We start from the raw sequence: 17,804 nt of genomic DNA on the forward strand, positions 1-17,804 counted from the left end.
TACAAATCTGCGGCTGACGGTCACTTGGGGATTGTTTTTACCAGAGCACTCTCTCACAGGAGGCTGACTCATCACATTCGGGACATGCTGAGCTCAGAGTGCGCTCCTGCTTTGTTTATACATCGCTTCCATTTTTGACTGACTTCCTCGAACTACCCTTACACACAAAATTAACCAGAAATTATGTCAACTGATGACTTTGGTAAATTACAGAAGTACGTGGTTTCCTGTTCTGCTGCATACACAGGGGTTTTTTTAAAGGAAAAAAAAATATAAAAGGTTTTTATTTAATTTTAGGTATCATTTTAAGTAGGATCTATCTTCTTTGTCTTCTTCTTCTCTATCTTCTTTGTCTCTTCTTTATGGTAAACGTTTCTGGGGTTTTTTTGCCTGCTTAAGGACCCAAGACCTAAGACCTCCCATGAATTTTTCTGAAACTCAGAGTAGTCCTAGTCAGATTTATATTTGAGTGGGCAAGGCTTTTGCTGTATTAACTCTTCAGATGTCATAAAGTGATAACACCTGTGCCTTAGTTGTCTAAACCTTTGTCTTTTTTCTTCTTTTTACTGCAGGACGTACCTTCTGGTGGGAGCTCCGAAGGCAAACACCACCCAGCAGAACATCGTGGAAGGAGGGCAGGTGCTCAAATGTAACTGGAACTCCAACAGGAACTGCCAGCCCATCATATTTGATGACACAGGTAACCTGGGGGTCACTGTGAGGGGAGATGGGCTGTCTCTGCTCTGCTGCTGCTGTGGGGAAGCAGAAGGGACCCAGGTTCATATGATGTTTCTTCATGATCAGTGTTAATGAAGCCATTTTTTGACTGGCAGCTCATCAAGGCCTGTTTGTTTTTTCCTTTTCCTCTACTCTCTTTTTCAGAATTTTGTTGTCCTTGGTATGTGCTGAAAGCCTGAGTGAGCAAACATTGTTCTTCTTGTGTTTTAATCTATTTATATTTCCCCTCTGTACTTTACAGCAATCCTAAAACATTTGGCAACCTAATTCCCAATAAACCCCGAGGGATTTTTTGCCTGTTAAGAACGTGACATGTGAGAAAAGATACTTTTCAATATCAGCAAAGGTGGTATGAGTAGAAATAGAAGTTTCATCTGAAACCAGGAGCATAAACTAACAACTGTGGAAAAATATGTGTTTTTTTTAATTTTTTCCCCCCAGATGTAGCATCATTATATTTGTGGCATCTGGGATAGCAGCACTCAGGTGCCTCAGGTCAGAGGCATTCCTCACCCATTTTCTGAAGCCCAGAAAAGCCAAGCAGCAACAATGTGGACATTAAAGATTTCAGTCACTCTTCATGCTCTGGTGCACCCAGTGATTCCCACAAGCTGTGGCAGGTCATGTGAGAACACACTGCGTGTGCTTTTCTGCTCCAGCCACTCAGGGTTGGATCCTGTTTTCCAGTGGAAAAACCTTCCCGTGTCATGGGAGTGGATTAGCAAGACCCATGTGGTGAAGCAGAGGAGGCACTTGTGCTGTTAAGGTCTGGTTGGTTAAAATTCCTTCTTGCCTCTGCTTTGTTTTGACTTGTCAGTCTAAAGGCTTGATGCAGCCTTTGTAAATCCTGATGATGCAGAGGAGAAGCTCTTCTTCCCATTCCATTGCCAAGGTGTGCCACAAAATGTTGTTGTTGTTCAGATTCAACTCTCTTGCAAAAAGAAAGAAAAAGAAGGTGGTACATAATGGTACAGACAAAGCCCAAGTTGTCATCAGTCTCTTTAGTTCACTCTGCAGGAACATTTCTGTCACTTTACTTAAGATCTCTCCCAAGCTGCTAAGTGTGACATTTTGTCTGATCAGTGTCAGGCAGAAAGGTTGCTTTTGATTTGTTGCTTGTTGTTTTGTTTATTTCACTTTGGGCTTATTGTTAAACAACATGCTTGTATTCTAGGAGGTTGAGGTTTTTTTCTTTAAAGAAAGAATCTAGCTGTCCCTAATTATTAAACATCACTAATATTATAGCAAAAAAAAAAAGATGAGCCACTCAGGTAGGCTGTTGATGCATCTTCCAATGGGAATTGCAGTGCATTTGTCTGTTTATACTGTGAATATTTGCTTTTACATGTGCCAGGCAGAGTAGGCAGCCACAGAGGCTGTGCTGCTTTCCTGTGTGTTTGTGTTTAAGGTATTTGCTACTGGGCAAACAGTGTTTTGCTCATCATTTGCCTTTAAGTACCAGGCACGTTAATCACTTGAAATTTAACAGTAAAAATAGCAGGTCATAATGGGCTTGAGAGGATTTATTTCGGGCCTACTTTAACTCATTCCAGCTCTGAGGCAGCGGATGGGGAAATAATGCATTTGTCAATTATTCTCCCCGTGAAAAGGGACATTGTATTTCAGCACCATAAAATAATAAAGGCCCTGAGACAAAAAAAATGTCTTTTTTTCTGTGCATAATGACAATGGTCGATTCCCTGCATTCTGGTGCCAGTGTCACTGCCCACACAGTGTAAACCCCCACTCCTGCCTGTCCCTGCCTCCAGAGGGAACAGGGGCTGGGGAATGCTCGGGATCCGCTTTGAGGAAGCAGGAAGTGGAAGACTTGACCACTGACTTGTGCTGCTGATGCAAAGGGGATTTTGGCAGATGACTAAATGCAGCCTCTGCAAGAATTCAGGTTCATCCATCACTACTTGAAATGGCTGTAATATGATTTGTAACTCCAGAGGTGTTGCTTAGCCCTGCAATACAAGGCAGATTTTTTTAATCCCCCTCCCCAGATTATTTAGCTGTTTTGTTAATGGAAGAAGCTGCACAGGTTCTGCATCATTACTTATATATGTTTCTTCAGAGTTCTTTTCTGATTTTTTACAGCTAGTGGGAAACCTGACCTGTGAAAATAGGTTGTATTCATGACTTTCCCCTGTTTACTTGTCGATGCCAAACCCCATATGTGGAGCTGGATGCCCCATAACTACTAGAAGTCATGCCCATATTCCTTCTCCTGCTCCCCTCTGCCAGGTAGCACAGCTGGAGATCCTGGACCAGTCCAAGGCACTGTGTGTTGCTGTCAGTGTGTGAGCACAGGGCAAGGCCGTGGTTCTGTGCTGGGAACATGGGAATGGAGGAGAGAGCAAGGCTTGTTCTGTGTGATGTTATGTTTGTCCCCTTTGTCTCGTGGTTGTATCACAAATAAATATGAGAGTAGGGTTTTAGAGCAGTCCAGCAAGCAAGTTTTTTTCTCTATATATTGTTATTAATACTAATAGTGTTACTATTACTTCTTCTTGAACATTCCTTGGTTTTTATTGGAGCTTTTCTCTAGCTTTATGGGTCCTTTTCTCTTCCCCATCTCTACAAAGGCCACACTGAGCTCAGCTGCACAGCAGTGACTGCACAGAATTGGGTTTTATTTTCTAACTCTTGCTTTTGTCTTTAATGTATTTGCACAGCAGAGTGGTCATTTATGGGAGCAAATGCCAAAGCTCTTACTGAGCACAGGAGGGAAAGTACCAGCTGCTTGATGTTAATCTTTGGAGGAGTTGTTCCAGCCCTTAGGTTGCTTGTTGCTTGCATTTGCCCTCACCTCAGCTCCCCTGGAGGAAAGGGATAAGTCATTAAGCTGATACTTCCTGTAGTATGGAATTTACTACTTTGTTTATTCCTTCCCGTGGGTGACCACTCAGCTCTGCCAGGATGGAGCTGGGCAGGAGGAGTCCATTAGTGGAACTTGTGTAGCTCTCATCCTGAAAATATATGTATTTCCCTCTTTCTCGTGCTCTCCCCCCCCCGCCCCCCACCTGTGACATAAACAAAACCCCAACATTAAAGCATATATTATAATTTTTAAACCTCTGGCTAAAAAAAAAAAGACTGTTTTTTCACTGTTCCTACACAGCATATTTTCTCAGTTGAAAAAACAATATGTTTCATAGAATCATAGAATGGTTTGGGTTGGAAAGGACCTTAAAGATCATCTAGTCCCAACCTCCTGCTGCCAGGGACAGGGAAAATTCTCAAAGGGGAAGGGGGATCTCCCAGCACAGTGGTTACACTCACATTAAAAAATACACTGGAGAATACTCTGTCTGTGTGTCTGTGTGTGCTGCTGTGCATATTATACTAATTGCTTTTGGCATTCTGGTCTCTTATGGTGGCTTTGGAAGGCAAAATGTTTGTATCACACATTAACACTTCCCAAGTGTAAAGATGCTTCGCTGTGGGGCTTCTCAGCATTTGAGCACTGCCATCAGTTGGGTTTGATTTAACGTAGTCGTGATGACTGCGTGAAAATTGCACAGTGTGGACACGTGTGGTAGAACATGCCCTCAAATTCAGGGGTACCTAGAGCTGTGCTGCATGTGCTCGTTTCTAGGTGGCCAGAAAGGGAGGATATTTTTTAAAAAAAGGCTTTCAAGTATCATTAGGCATCTCCTTCAGGCTGCCTTTTGCTCTTAGAAGCGTGTAAAGATTAAGGTTGAAAAAGGACCTGACCACCAGAACCAGCTTCCTCACACGCACCACACACACCTTGGTTGGTCCTGGTGCCAAACTGAGCTATGAGGCAGGGCTGCTGTTACTGTAACAGGTTATCCTGTAAGCTGAGGTAGAATCTCATTGGAAAACTTTTTTTACTTTGTTTGTTTACCTCATTAATTCAATAGCTGAATGTGGCTCTGTCACAGAACTGAAGTTTCTGCTCTTTGTGTTCTTGTGTATCTTGACCTCTTGCTACAATTGCCTCAGCATTACCACAATTTCAATTGAATCATTATGTAAAATCCTTGGAATTTTCCCCCCTCTTTCTCAGTTAACTTTCAGGGTTTCAGAATGTGTAGGAGGCTGCATTTTTTCAGGACAAACACTGAGAGGAAATTTATATATACTCAAGGTGGCATTTTCTTCATAATTGCCATAAGCAGAATCAACAGTAATAAATCCCTTTCTTTGCAAAGATTTAACATTCAAATTACCAAAAATCACAGGTTATAGCTCAAGGTGGGTAAATATTTATCTTCACTCATTCTTGTCTGTTCTCCACACCAGATAAATTTGTGACAGAACGTTTAGTTTATTTTGTTTGTTTGTTTGTTTTAATCCACAGAAATAGGGAAATGTTCTGAATTCTGTCAAAAAGAAAGTATCTGGGAAAGCAATTGGTGAAAAAACTGCTCTTATTGCTGGCCAAGCCCTTGTACTACTCTTTCTGCAAGACTGACTGGAGAGGTGGCTCCACTCTTAGAAAGCTGAACAGTTGCTTCATCTGCCAGCTGCTTCACAGCTTTTTCCAGGAAAAACACACTTCTTGTGGGTGAACTGTAACGGGAATTCACTTCGTATAGCAGCCCATTTTCTGTTTCTGATCAGTTCTGAGAAAAAGGTCCAAAACCATTTTTAAAGACACATCAGTCTCCCTTCCCTTGGGTCCTTCCACAGCCTTCATGGACTGCAGAGCACAGTTTTCACAGGTACTACCAAATATTCCCAACAGGTTTTCAGTAATCTTGCTCAGGAAAGAGATTCTTCAAAATTGAAAAGGTTTCCCAGAAGCTTAATTTAATTTGTGTAGCTGTCCATTTTTTGTGTATAAAATTAAGCGTGTCTTTTTATGTGCAAGAGGAGGATCAAAAGTTCACTGAGCCAGACAACAAAACCAGTGAGCAGAGGGGTGGTCAAATGTGCTTTTTAGGAAAAAATCGACAAGTCATCTTTATGTTTTTAGGAATGTGGTTTATAGTTTGGCATGCAAGGAATGGCAGGGTTGATGCACTTAGCTGATTGTCTGACATCTAGATAAATACCTCCATTATTTGGCCATGGAATTTTAGAGAGCAGAATCACCCTGAGTTTCCATTCCAACAAACAAACAAAAAAATTCTTCACAGGCCCATGTAACCAGTTGGAGTTAATCAGGCTGTACACACGTGTAGCAAATTAATGTAAATCAAAAGAGTTTCCTATGTGCTTGTTTTCCAAAAGGAAACAATCTTCATAATTATTCATATGACTTCACTTTTCATCTTTGGGGTCCTAGCTCTTCATCAGTCAAGAATGGGTTGGTAGAAATAGCATTTCTTCATGTTCCCGTGGCTTTTCATAAAAATATAACAAAGTTATTTTGTTACCTGCTGCTTTTTTAAAAGAAAACTTCAAGTGAGAAATGTACCTGCTGCATTACAGGATGCTTGAAAACACAGCTCTTTGTGTCAGCATCAGAAAGTGCAGTGCTGAGACTGTTTCGAGAGCTGCTGCGTTCAGAGTGATGAAATGCAGACAGCTCTACGAATTGTTACAGAGGAAAATATGCTCATAAAACAACTTTGAACTTCTATGCTAATGAATTGCAGATTTCTCGAGCAGATTTTGTGTTTAGCCCAGAAAGATTTGCTTGCTCAGACAATGGTTTGTTTTACTCTTCTGAGATGTGTGGTAAACCATGGATGCACAGCTGAATGGTCTTCCCTTCTCCTGGGGAAAGCTTTCCCTGCTGCTTTCGTTCTCCGTGGCACATCTCAAAATTCAAGACTGGAGAAACTTAACAGGAACTGTTGAATACTAAAAACTAGGAGCACCTCAAACATTTTCAGCTCTATGAAGTGTGTTTTTACTGCTTTGGAAAAAGAATTCAGTGCAGCCTGTGGCTGGAGAAAGTTTTGTCCCTGACAATTGTACTGTCCCTCCCTCCTCTTGCCTCTTCCCAGGTGTTTTGACACAACAGAGTGATTTTAGGGAAATGGCTTGTTCTTCAATGCTTTTGCATAAAATTCTTTGGAGACTGGTTGTTTTGATCTGTGCTGATGGAGGAGAAGGAGGCTTTCAAAAAGGAAAATCTTTATAAAGAACTCTCCTGATTCCTCCTTATGTTTACACATTTGGCTTTTTTCTATCCCCAAGTGGGTGATTCTAAACAATAGAAGGCTTTGTTTGGAGGCCTAAACCACCAGTTTGTCATGGCTGGATCTATCTGTGACCTATTTAGCTTGAAGTGGGTATTTTAACTGCCTTGGGCGGCTTTGAGCTGTAGGATTGCTCAGCCTAAGACCTGCTGATGTCGAAGTTGTGACTGGAGCGGGTGCCACGAGCTTACCTTTACCTCGTGGAGATTTTGACTGTTCCTAACTCCATCATCTCCACTTATGGAATGAGGAAGAGTGGGATGGATGAAAACAGCTTGCTTTAACAAAGTACTCTTTATTTTTAGCTGGTAGTTTTATTGGTATCAGTGTGATTTCAATCTCAAAGCCTATCGATTTGGCCAACAACAAAGCGATAAATCTTGTGAAGCCCGTTCATTCATCTGTACTGAAGTGGATTGCTTTTTATCTTGCTAAAATCTGCCATTGCCTCAGTCCCATTGAAGTTTGGTTGCTATCCTTATCGAGTGTGCTTTGGGATTTGGGAGCTACTCTGAATGCAAAAGAGGGCGGCAGAACGTATCAAACCTCCTCCTCGCCTTGTCAGAGCTGACAGTGGAGAAATGCTCGTGCTTTTGTGATTAGGTAGACTCCTGCATGAATACTCTTGGCTCTGTCTGTGGGTGGCTGCATCTCAATGGTATGACTAGTTGGAAAAAAAAAAAAAAGTGGCTTACTTATATTAGACTCTGTTCCAGCACCGCCCGGGGAAAAAATGCGGGATTCTTACCTCAGAAGAGGGAAGGGGAATAGTGGGAAGGTCTGTTTTCTCCTTGAGTCATCACAAAACACTGGCTAAACCCAGGTTGCTAAACCATCAGCTGTCTCGAAGCACGGGGAGTTTCTAGTAAAGACGTATAAAAACGTGCTGGCTCCTGCTGCGTTTACTGAGATTTGGGATGGAAGGTACTTTATATACTGCATAAAGTTCTCATATTGTGAGAGCGGGGCTTTTTCTTTTGACTGACTACGTGGTTTCCTTTTACCTAGAAGTGGCGACATCGTTTGCTTTGAATTGGCGTAGTTACAAAGAGGTTTATTTTAACCTGAATTCCGTGAATTAGGTGACTACTTGCGTTTTACAACTTCTTAAGTGTTCTTGGTCTGATGACACTGACCCAGGTTTCATCAGTTCAATGCCTCTCGACTCATAATTATCTCAGTTAAGTCTTGCACAAAAGATCAGGGGCAAGTGTTTTAGCCGAGTTTGCTCATTACCATAAAAACAGGCGGGCTGCAAGTTACAACTCGATCCACTTACTCAACAGAGGCATTTTGTAGTAACTCCATTGTTTCTGTAACTGATAACATTTACTTTGGGAAAAGAAGGTGCCAAGTATCCAAAGCTGATAGCTAAAAGAAACCTGACACTGAAAAAACTTTTGATCTCTTAATTATATTTGGAAGATGGGTAAGACTATTTTTTTACTTTTTTTTCCGTAATTTGTACCCAGCATCTCTCCGCATGAATTTTCATTTATAAATTTAAACCCTACGTAGTGCAGTAAAATGAAAGTATTCCATTGGTCCATCAGCAACAACACATCTATTTTTTGAAGGAAAAAAAAATCTATTCCTACCTTGGCTACCCCATCACCCCACCTGGAAACTACTTTGTGAGACACAGCACTGTTGGCTTGACATGTCAGCCCTTTTTCCCTAATGAAAGAGTCATGTAAAATCATCATGTGATGCCTACTACCATGAGAAGGAGCAAAGGAAAAACCACAGCAGAAGCTGCCTTTAAAGATAGGAAATAATACCCTCTGGTCAAATGACATAATCCTGGAATTAATGACCCTTACAGGAGAAGTCCCTGCAGTGGCTGCATTTTAGTCTTGACAAATAGCATTGTATAAAAGCTCTGAACGTTTTCCTGGGTAAATCTAGTCAGAACATAGTTTGTCTTGCCTAGATCTATTTCTTTGAATGCCTTTTTAAGGACCTTTTCAAGGCCAGGCTGGATGGAGCTCTGAGCATCATGGCCTAGTGAAAGGTGTCCTACTTTATGGTGTAGCTAAACTACTTAACTGTGATTTGCTTCAGTGAGGGCTCACATTTAAGTGTTTTTGTTTATTTTTCCCACTCATTTCTTGTTTAAATCCAGGGGATTTTTGACAAAGAGGTGTTTTCCAGATTCCGTCAGAAAATCAGTTTCTCTTCTGGACCTGAGGGAAAAGCTTATAATCTGTTAACACTGTTCTTCCTGGGGAGAACTTTGAATGGGTCTAGGTAAATAAAGGTTACTCTTCTTTTTTAATGGAGAGTTAACATCAGATTTGGACTGTATTTAAAGTTTGCGATTTTTTTTTTTTAATCTGAGACATCTGACAATGTTTCCAATGTCCATACTTATTACCTAATCTATTTTTTATGTCCTAATGCACTTTCCAGTGTTACATCCAATTTCAAGGCCCTCTCCCTAAGACCCCCTCCTTCCCCATTTGACTTTACAGAACCCAAAGAGGCTTTGAAAACAAGATAAAGTCAATATAAAGCATCTTAACCTTGGAGCATGTGTTAGTTTGTTATGTGCTGACGTTGGACAATGTGACTGAGATGTTGGCAAAATATTTTTACGATAGTCGTGTGCTATAAATAAATAAAACCCATTTAGCCAAATTGCCCAGTGGAGCACATTTTACCAGGGGATGTGGAGGGGCTTTGCAAGCATAAGAATTCCTAGTTTGTTATTTAGGCATTCAGAAATTATGGTGCTGGCTTCTGAAGCCCTGACACTTGGAACATAAAGTGCATTTGGCACATAATCAGCTTTGTGGTCATGTTAATTTGCTTTTTGGTTTGGAGATTTTGGGTTTTTTACCTGCCAGCTTCTGACTGTAGCTCAAAGCCCAGAGGTTTCGAACATTATCCTCCATTTCCAGCTGAATCAGGGATCTTTCAGTGCTGTAGAAAAATATTTTTGTCCCCTAAAGGCTAAGGGAGAGACAGGTTGTTAAAGCTGCTGTCCTGGACACACATCCTTCCCTGCAGCTCAGGAATGCACAGGGAAAAGGCACAGGGGGGATGTTTTGGCAGCAGGTGCTGGTTAATCTGCTGGTTCCCCTCTTCTTCAGAGTGCTCAATACAGGTTATGGGCAGGGGGACACCAGTAACCAGTACTCTTGTCTTCTTTCTTTAATTATAATTTCAATTTTTATTTTCATTTTTATTATTGTTTCGTGACAATGTGTTCAGCTGAAACTGGAAGGAACTAATTTCCTGAACATCTGTGATAAAATCACATTGCTGATAATGCCAAATGGCTGCTGCTGCAACACGACCTTACCTTTTACTTGCTGCCTTTAAATTTAAATGGGAAGTTGGCATCCTAGACACTTTCATAGTGCCTAAGACAGTGGGATTCTGCTTTACACGTGGAACTGTTACACCAGCTTTCATTTTTGTCATAGATAAATAGTGTTGTATAAGGTGCAACAGTAGGAAAAAGTATAAAACATCCCTCTGTAATTATTCCCAAGTTTTACATTGTTTAAAGCTTTGTTTGGCGAGTGAAACCAAGAGATCTTTTTTGTATCCAAGAGGAGCTGGAGGAGTAGAGGGCAGAAGCCAAATGTGTCTTTTCAGGGCTATGTAACCTTGGGTGTGGTTACAATATGAATTAACCATTTTAAAGTCCCTGATGCTGCCAAAAAGGATATGGTTCCCAGTCCCTGGTTCTCCCCAGCAGGTTAGCACTGCTTCCCTCCCCAGGCAGGGTTGGACTCTCCTCCAGCAGAATGTTTTCTTTGGAGGGTTGGAGGAATGGAAAAAAAAAAAAAAAGGGTGATAAAACACCGGGATTTGGGTGTACTGAAGACAATTCCCTTTTTGGAAAGCATCTTGGTTTACTTTTGGTTTCCTGTACCTTAAGAAGGTGACTTGCAAGTCTTCAAACCACATTTTAGTCTGTGCAAGGGTGAGAGTGTAAATGTTCAAGGTGCAGAAATCTGTGCAGATGTTCTAATCCATCAGACCCTCCCTGTCTTTAAAAACTGTCCAATAAGAGTGGAGGGAGAGCGACAGAAGGAAGTGGGGGTTTTAATCACCTTCGATGAAATTAGAAAAAAACTCACAATACTTCTCTGGTTGCAACACCCTTGGCAGTGGTTTCTACCTGGTTCTAACCTGAGAGCAAAAGTAGTCCAGGTATTTGCTTGTTTTGGCTGAGTCGGTGGATTAGAATCTCTTTTGTCTTTCTCATGGGGTTTTCCTGAAGGAAGTAACACAATCTCTGGAGATAAAACATTCTTTACAAGGTGTAAAACAAGCAAGGAAATTTGGATTCAAGTGGTCACAGGTCTCTGATTCATAATGGGCTTGGGTCTGGGGATCCCCCTGGCAATCTGGGAGTGACTTATGGCTGTTGATCTCATGGAATCCTGTAGCTTCAGGCTCTGGAAACCAGTGATTTAGGGGACTTTTAAGATATGTTTTTCAGAGTGTTACATCCATTTTCTCATCAGGCTGGCAAAGCTGCCATCAGTTTTCCAATGAAAATACACAAGAAACACTGGATGATTGAAGTTGCTGTGCTCTGTGCACTGCAGTGACATTCAGAGTCGAGATGTTGTCACCAGAATAGGGGAAGAATCTCAGTCCCCGTTCCAGCCAAAGGCAGAGCTCACATGATTCCATGGGGGCAATATTTCTTCTAGAAGTGTTAGTCCTGACTGGGCTTTGGCACTGCTGGAGCAGTGCTGTCATCTGCTTGGAAGTCAGATGTTGTCTCAAGTATGAGGTATTTACTGTGTCTCTCTCAAACATGCTTTAAAATTTCTTCTCTTTCAACAAACCAGCCTTGCACTAATGCTTCACATGTAAAAATGGCTCCATTTGGCCCTAGATGTAAAAAAGAATGATAAATCCTTGATAAAACCTTTTTCCATTGCAGGGTGATATCCTTCAATGCTACTGCTTTCTGATTTTCACTGTATGTGTCAAAACCAATGACTTAAAGTTTGGTTGTTTGGTGGGGGGTTTTTTTGGGTTTTTTGGGGGTTTTTTTTTCCCATTTTATTGTGTGGTTTCCTTTGAAATTATGCTCCTTTTTTTTTTTTTTTTTTTTGTAGGTAACAGAGATTTCGCTCCCGATGATCCGCTGGAATTTAAGTCTCATCAGTGGTTTGGAGCCTCTGTGAGATCCCAAAATGATAAAATTCTGGTGGGTTTTTGGTGCCCTTTCAATGCCTCAGTACGGAGATATTGTAGTGGAAAAAATGTGAAAAGATAACTTAGGATTTAAACAAAATCACACTAATCAGCATGACTTGTCCTTTTTTCAGGATTTCTTAGCTAGGCTTTGCTTAGCTCTTTATAAACAAAGGCTGTAGCATTTTTGTTTTAAGAAAAGTAGTAGAGTTAGTTTGATGAAGTTAGAATGTGTTATAAATTCTCGATGAACTCTTTACAAAATAATATTTCTGAAAATCCTGATGTAAATTATCTATTTACAAAGTACAAACTGGTGATACTGCTGCCCCAGTGCTGAAGGTATAAATCTCCTCTAATAACACCTGGTACATCTGCCAATTTTATTTTTTTTTTTGTTGCTCTTCTGTAGAAAATTAGAATTCTACACCCCACTGCATCTGGAAAAGGACTTTGTTTCCTCATTGCTCTGTGTTCTTCCCTAGGCCTGTGCCCCACTGTACCACTGGAGAACTGAAACAAAACAAGAGAGAGAGCCTGTAGGAACTTGTTACCTGCTTGCTGGGTCGAAATTTGTGGAATATGCTCCCTGCAGGTCAAGTAAGTCCAGAGCACCTGTGTTGCTTTTCTGTTTGGAATTCTTCTTGTGTCACATTTTGTGTACACTTTAAAGTTTTGGAGTTATTGCCCCCTTCCACGTGTAGCAATTAGAACAAAACCTAGGCTAGACCCAGACACCCGAATCCTCCTTCAGTTGGTGTTCAAGGTGCTTTCTTCAAGGGGAACATCCTAAATCCAAGTGTCATTGGAATTGAGGACTTCTGGTTTCGAAGATGCCAGTTCTGTAGTAATCATTCAAGACAAATCATGCAGCAAGTGCTTTTTCAAAGACCAACCCTAAAATTTTACGAAACTCAAGTATTATATTGTTGTTCAAGTACTTTAAAGTGCAAGCTCATTTTAGAAGACAAGGTTTTGCACAAGTAGTTTCTGAACTGTGTGTACACATACACAGATAGTGATGCATTGTTTTAATTATATTAACTGTTGAACATTTGGAGTCTTATTTTCCAAGTGATTTGCACCCGTGTCTTCTAGTTGGGTTGGTAGATTATTCAGAGGCTTAGAGCCTTTTTTTAAAATACAGAAGTCTAAAAGTTGAATGTTGAAGCTAGGATTGTCTTTTTATTTGCTGGAAGTCATTTTTTAACCGCAGGAATAAAATCCAGTGTGGTCCAACATAACAAGAAGTTAAATAAGCATATGTTAAACTAAATCATGGTAGTTCAGTAGTCACACTTTCAGATAAGGGGGTCTCGGCATTTCCACTCTGGAGCTGTATAATCCTGAGATTAACTCAGTCATAACAATTCTTGCTGGGGTGAGTCTCAGTAGAGAGATATTTTTTTCACCCAGGTATGCCTTTTTTGTTTTAAGCCAATTCAGATTTTTATTCCATACCAAAAGAAAAGCTTGTTCCCTGTTTTCCATATACCTCATTTTCTGAATATAAATTGCAAATATTTTTCCCCCTAAATTTTGAAGATGAAATGGAAAAGGAATATGCAGTTGCTGTTCACTTTGACTGTGGTGGGCTAGAACACATGTTAGTGTTACAGGTAGCCAGACCTGAAGTTGTTACAGCATTTGGTTGTGAATTGTTGATAAAGACAAAATACTTATTTAGGAGTAAAGTATTCCAAGGTTCAAGTACAGGAGAGAAAGTTTACTTAGGAAGAAAAGCATCCACAGAATCATCTGCTCTAGTACTGATAATACTTATTTTTTTTTCTCCTCTTTCTTTTCTATCCTTTTTTTTTTTTTTTGTCAGCAACTATTGATGCAGATGGGCAGGGATTTTGTCAAGGTGGATTTAGTATTGACTTTACAAAGGTATGTGGTTCTTTCTCAGTTCCTGTGGGTCAGCAGACAAAACACCCCTGATACAGAGCACTGACAAGCCCAGCTGTTATGGAGCCAAATGTAAAAACCCCGCAACCAAACAAAATTTGTAAATAGAACAAAAATAGCTTCAAACCACTCAAACAGCTGTTCTAAACCTGTTTCTCCCTGTGTTTTCACAGCAGCACACTTTCACCTCCTGTAGGAATCACATCCCGAGCAAATAATCTGCTTTTCCAGCTTCCTTCCATGCAGCTCTGCTGGAGCTGCAGTAGTCAGGATTTTTGAGACATGTGCTTTGAAGGGATTGGTGCACAGTAGTGTTACTTCTTCAGGAATAAAAACTTAGGGAAGTTAGGTAAACAATGTTCTTGTGGGTCATGTTTGTTTTTCTCATCAACCAGCAGAATTGCACTTAAGTTTCTTCTCCTTTCGTGTTCTCCCTGCCTTTTAGAGTTCTTCTTTTTTATTGTTTTATTGTTCTTAAATTCATGATTACTTCTTAAATCCAAGCACAACAAAACTGTGCACAGATCTGAGAACTTACTGTAGCTTTCATGTTGTACAGTGAAGTTGTTTAGCACAGTCTGGACACGTCAAGACCATGCAAGTCCTACTTGTGATGTGACTATTTTTTGGGTAATTCACATCTTATGATTAGGTCATGTCCCTTCACTCTTTGCCCAAGACCACTCTTGTTTTTCCTCCAGAGGAAACTGTAAAATGCAGGATAGGACTGTAAGTGTTTGAATTATTTTACACACACCCCTCAGGGCTACTGTGCAGACTCCAGCCCCAGTTAAAACCAACCTCGGGCTCTAACCCCAAACCCTCACTGAGTGGGCAAGCCTGGCTCTAAGGTATCTCCAAATCTCTGACCCAGATTTTTCTGAGTGGTGAATATGAGACTTTTTAGGATTAAAATCTGAATAAGTGCTTTAGTTATTCAGCAAAGCCTGTGGCCTAATCCAATACTTACAGAGCAAGTTCCTAACACTGGGATAGCTAATGTGGTTAACGTTTCATAAAATGGTTTGTGGATTGCAGTTGTGCCAAGGAATATGGAATGGGGGAATTAGGTCACAGTTATTCTGAGTTAAACTTTTCTAATCATAAGTTAAGAAAAGTGGAGGAGGCAGAAGATGAAACTAGTTTTGGGTGCTGACCTAAAAACATGTTATGATTGTCATGTAGCAGTCCTAAGTTTTTCTCCTAATTGTATTCCTGTTGCCTTTAGATTTATGTGAGAAGAAGGGTCTCTCATAACAAAAGCAGAATTCTGCCTAGAATTTTGAATGGATGAAAGAGAGCCACAAGTCACTGAAGGCAGATTGTTTGTTATCTTAACACGTTACAAGATGCATTTGTAATTAATCACTCCTTCAAAAAAATAAAATGGGGGAGGGTCAGTGAAGCTACAGTGATGTACATGTATGGGATTACTTCCCACAAACATAGGGCATGTTCTCTTGATTTTAGATGTGCTTAATGTGTTTCTAATTTTTGTTTCTGTCTTTGTTTTTTCTCCCCTTCCCCTCCAAGGGTGACAGGGTGCTGCTTGGAGGACCTGGAAGTTTTTACTGGCAAGGTGAGATATATTATTTAAGTCACAGAGAAGCTGATCTCTGATGTTTCTTTTTGTTCTCTTAGTCATTTTTATCCACACTCTTCCAATCACTATCAGGGTCTTTGCCAGTAAGAAAACTAACAGAAATACGTTCCTTCGTCCTTCAGAATATCTCCTGAATAATCAGGGCAACCACAGATTAAATCTGAACTGATAATTGTGTAGATGTCCTTTGTCTTTTAAGTAACTCCATGATAATTTTAAAGGCATTTTCCCAGAAAGGTAGAATTTTTTCCCATCAGCAGGATAAGTTTTCCTTTGGGATATTTTGCTTCAAAACCTACACGCTTTGTAATTTCTGACATACACATACAAAGTGTGCATTTTCAAGGAGAAATGTCCCCTCCAAAGAGAACTGCATTATTTTCAAGGGGAAATGTCCCCTGCAAAGAGAACTGCATTATTTTCCTCTGACAGCAGAGATGTTTCGTGTTGGTAACAGTTGGTTTGTGCCACGGGGCACCTTCTGCCTCTCCCTGCACTTCTTGCACAGAGCATTCATTACCTGTACACTTTGCAAATGTGGACTTGGTCAGTATTTGCAGGATAATTCAGCCTTTAGCTACAGCTCTCCACTCCAAAGAGGGAGCTGCTGCAATCGGGACACGACTGCCACACTCTACTGCCTGCTTTTAATGTAAATACCAACGTTTATTAATAGACTTTCTGTATCAAGCCAGCCTACACGTAGATGCAGCAGCACAGGAGGCTTGTTCCAGTCCTGTGCTTTAAGTTCTGAACAGAATGGAATGACTGAAGTTAAAACTGCAGCTACAGTACAATATAGATTATGGTCCTGTATTCGTTTTTGGCTGAAGTGACCCCTCGTCTGCCAAAACAACCTTATTCTCTCATACTGCTTCCAGAAAAGAACAATCTTGGCTCTGAACAGAAGACAATACTGTACTCCTAAAAACTAGATTTTTCATCCTAAACTTTTATTCCACGTTCTGAGGTGCTGGAGGAGTAGTTTTCCCTACCCTTCGTTGTATGTTTGAATATGTATGTGAAGTAAGTGTTATTCTGAGAATTTTTTTGTGATGATTCAAGTTTTATTTTAAACTCAGAGAAAAGAACGTAATGCAGTCACCACCTAGTGGCTAAGGGAAGTGAGAATGGAGGATGTGGGAATGCACTGTGCTCTCCTCATTTGTGGTCATCTTCTCAGCCTCCTGTCTGCCAAAATAAGCTCTTGTGTTATGGGGTTTGGGAGCAATGACTCAGTTCTGTGATACCATCAGCATATGATAACTGAGCATTCCCATTTAAGTCCTGCCTTATATGTAGGAGTAGCTTCTATTTTCAGTGAGAGCTTTTCTTTGTCAATATGTGCATACATTTTTTTGAGGTAGGACGCAAAGTTCCACTTACACCCCTCCTGGTGCTGCTGCAGTATTGTGGAAGAGTTGTTGCTTTAGAAGGCAGCATGCTGTAAATGAGTCCTGTAACTTTACTGGCTGAGGTCACACCTTCTGTTTGTGGTTTTAAACTGTTTTCTCTCTCTTTAGGCCAGCTTATTTCTGATCGAGTGACGGAGATTGTGGCTAAATACGACTCCAAGGTCTACAGCACCAAGTATGATGACCAGCTGGCAACCAGACCTGCCAGTGCTGCTTTTGATGACAGCTACTTGGGTGGGTAGTGGGAAACAGGAACACCCAGGTGTACCTGGAAAACTCCCTGGCACTGTTCATATTTCAGTTTAAATCACAGCGCTATTAACTCAGCATTGGGCAGAAAACTGAAGAGTGGCATACCTGAAAATGCAGTAATTTATGTATGATGGAACCTTAGTTGTCTTGCCCCAGGCTTGACTGAAAAAGCACCTGATGACAAAATAAATGGAAATATTTCCATGTTTTTTCATGCTCTGTGATTCAGGCTGAACACGGGAATGGCCAAGGTGTGATTTTTATGTGAGAAGTTAGTCACATACCTGTTTTTTTGAAAAGCAGCTACTTCTAAATAATCTATCAAAACAAAATAAAAATGGAAAATAAGTATGTTTGTGAAGAAAAATCATGAAGAGGGTCCTGTAGAGGAGAGGACCATCATAATTTAGCTTCATAGATGCGTAACCAGGTTCAGAAAAAAACAAGGAATAGACCAGGGCAATTCCCAGGATGATAATTTTAAAATTTTCACATTCTGATCTCAAATTCCTGGAGCTGTTCATAGTCTAAGCTGCTTTGACACAATATTTATTCCATTGCATTTTAAGAAGAAGAAGGGAGGACTGTGCACAG

At 40.6% G+C, this 17,804-nt stretch overlaps 1 protein-coding gene across 1 annotated transcript in view; it reads left to right on the forward strand.

The window, feature by feature from the left end:
• The window catches only part of ITGAV (integrin subunit alpha V), a 44,317-nt gene that overhangs the window by 3,095 nt on the left and 23,418 nt on the right, over positions 1-17,804 (forward strand). Inside the window, 6 exon segments of the mRNA XM_032692676.1 lie at positions 573-700; positions 11,951-12,042; positions 12,515-12,629; positions 13,861-13,922; positions 15,474-15,519; positions 17,067-17,192. Of these exon segments, the coding sequence (XP_032548567.1) occupies positions 573-700; positions 11,951-12,042; positions 12,515-12,629; positions 13,861-13,922; positions 15,474-15,519; positions 17,067-17,192 (569 nt within the window).

This window comes from Chiroxiphia lanceolata, chromosome 7 (genome assembly GCF_009829145.1).
Source record: "Chiroxiphia lanceolata isolate bChiLan1 chromosome 7, bChiLan1.pri, whole genome shotgun sequence".
Taxonomy (NCBI): Eukaryota; Metazoa; Chordata; class Aves; order Passeriformes; family Pipridae; genus Chiroxiphia; species Chiroxiphia lanceolata.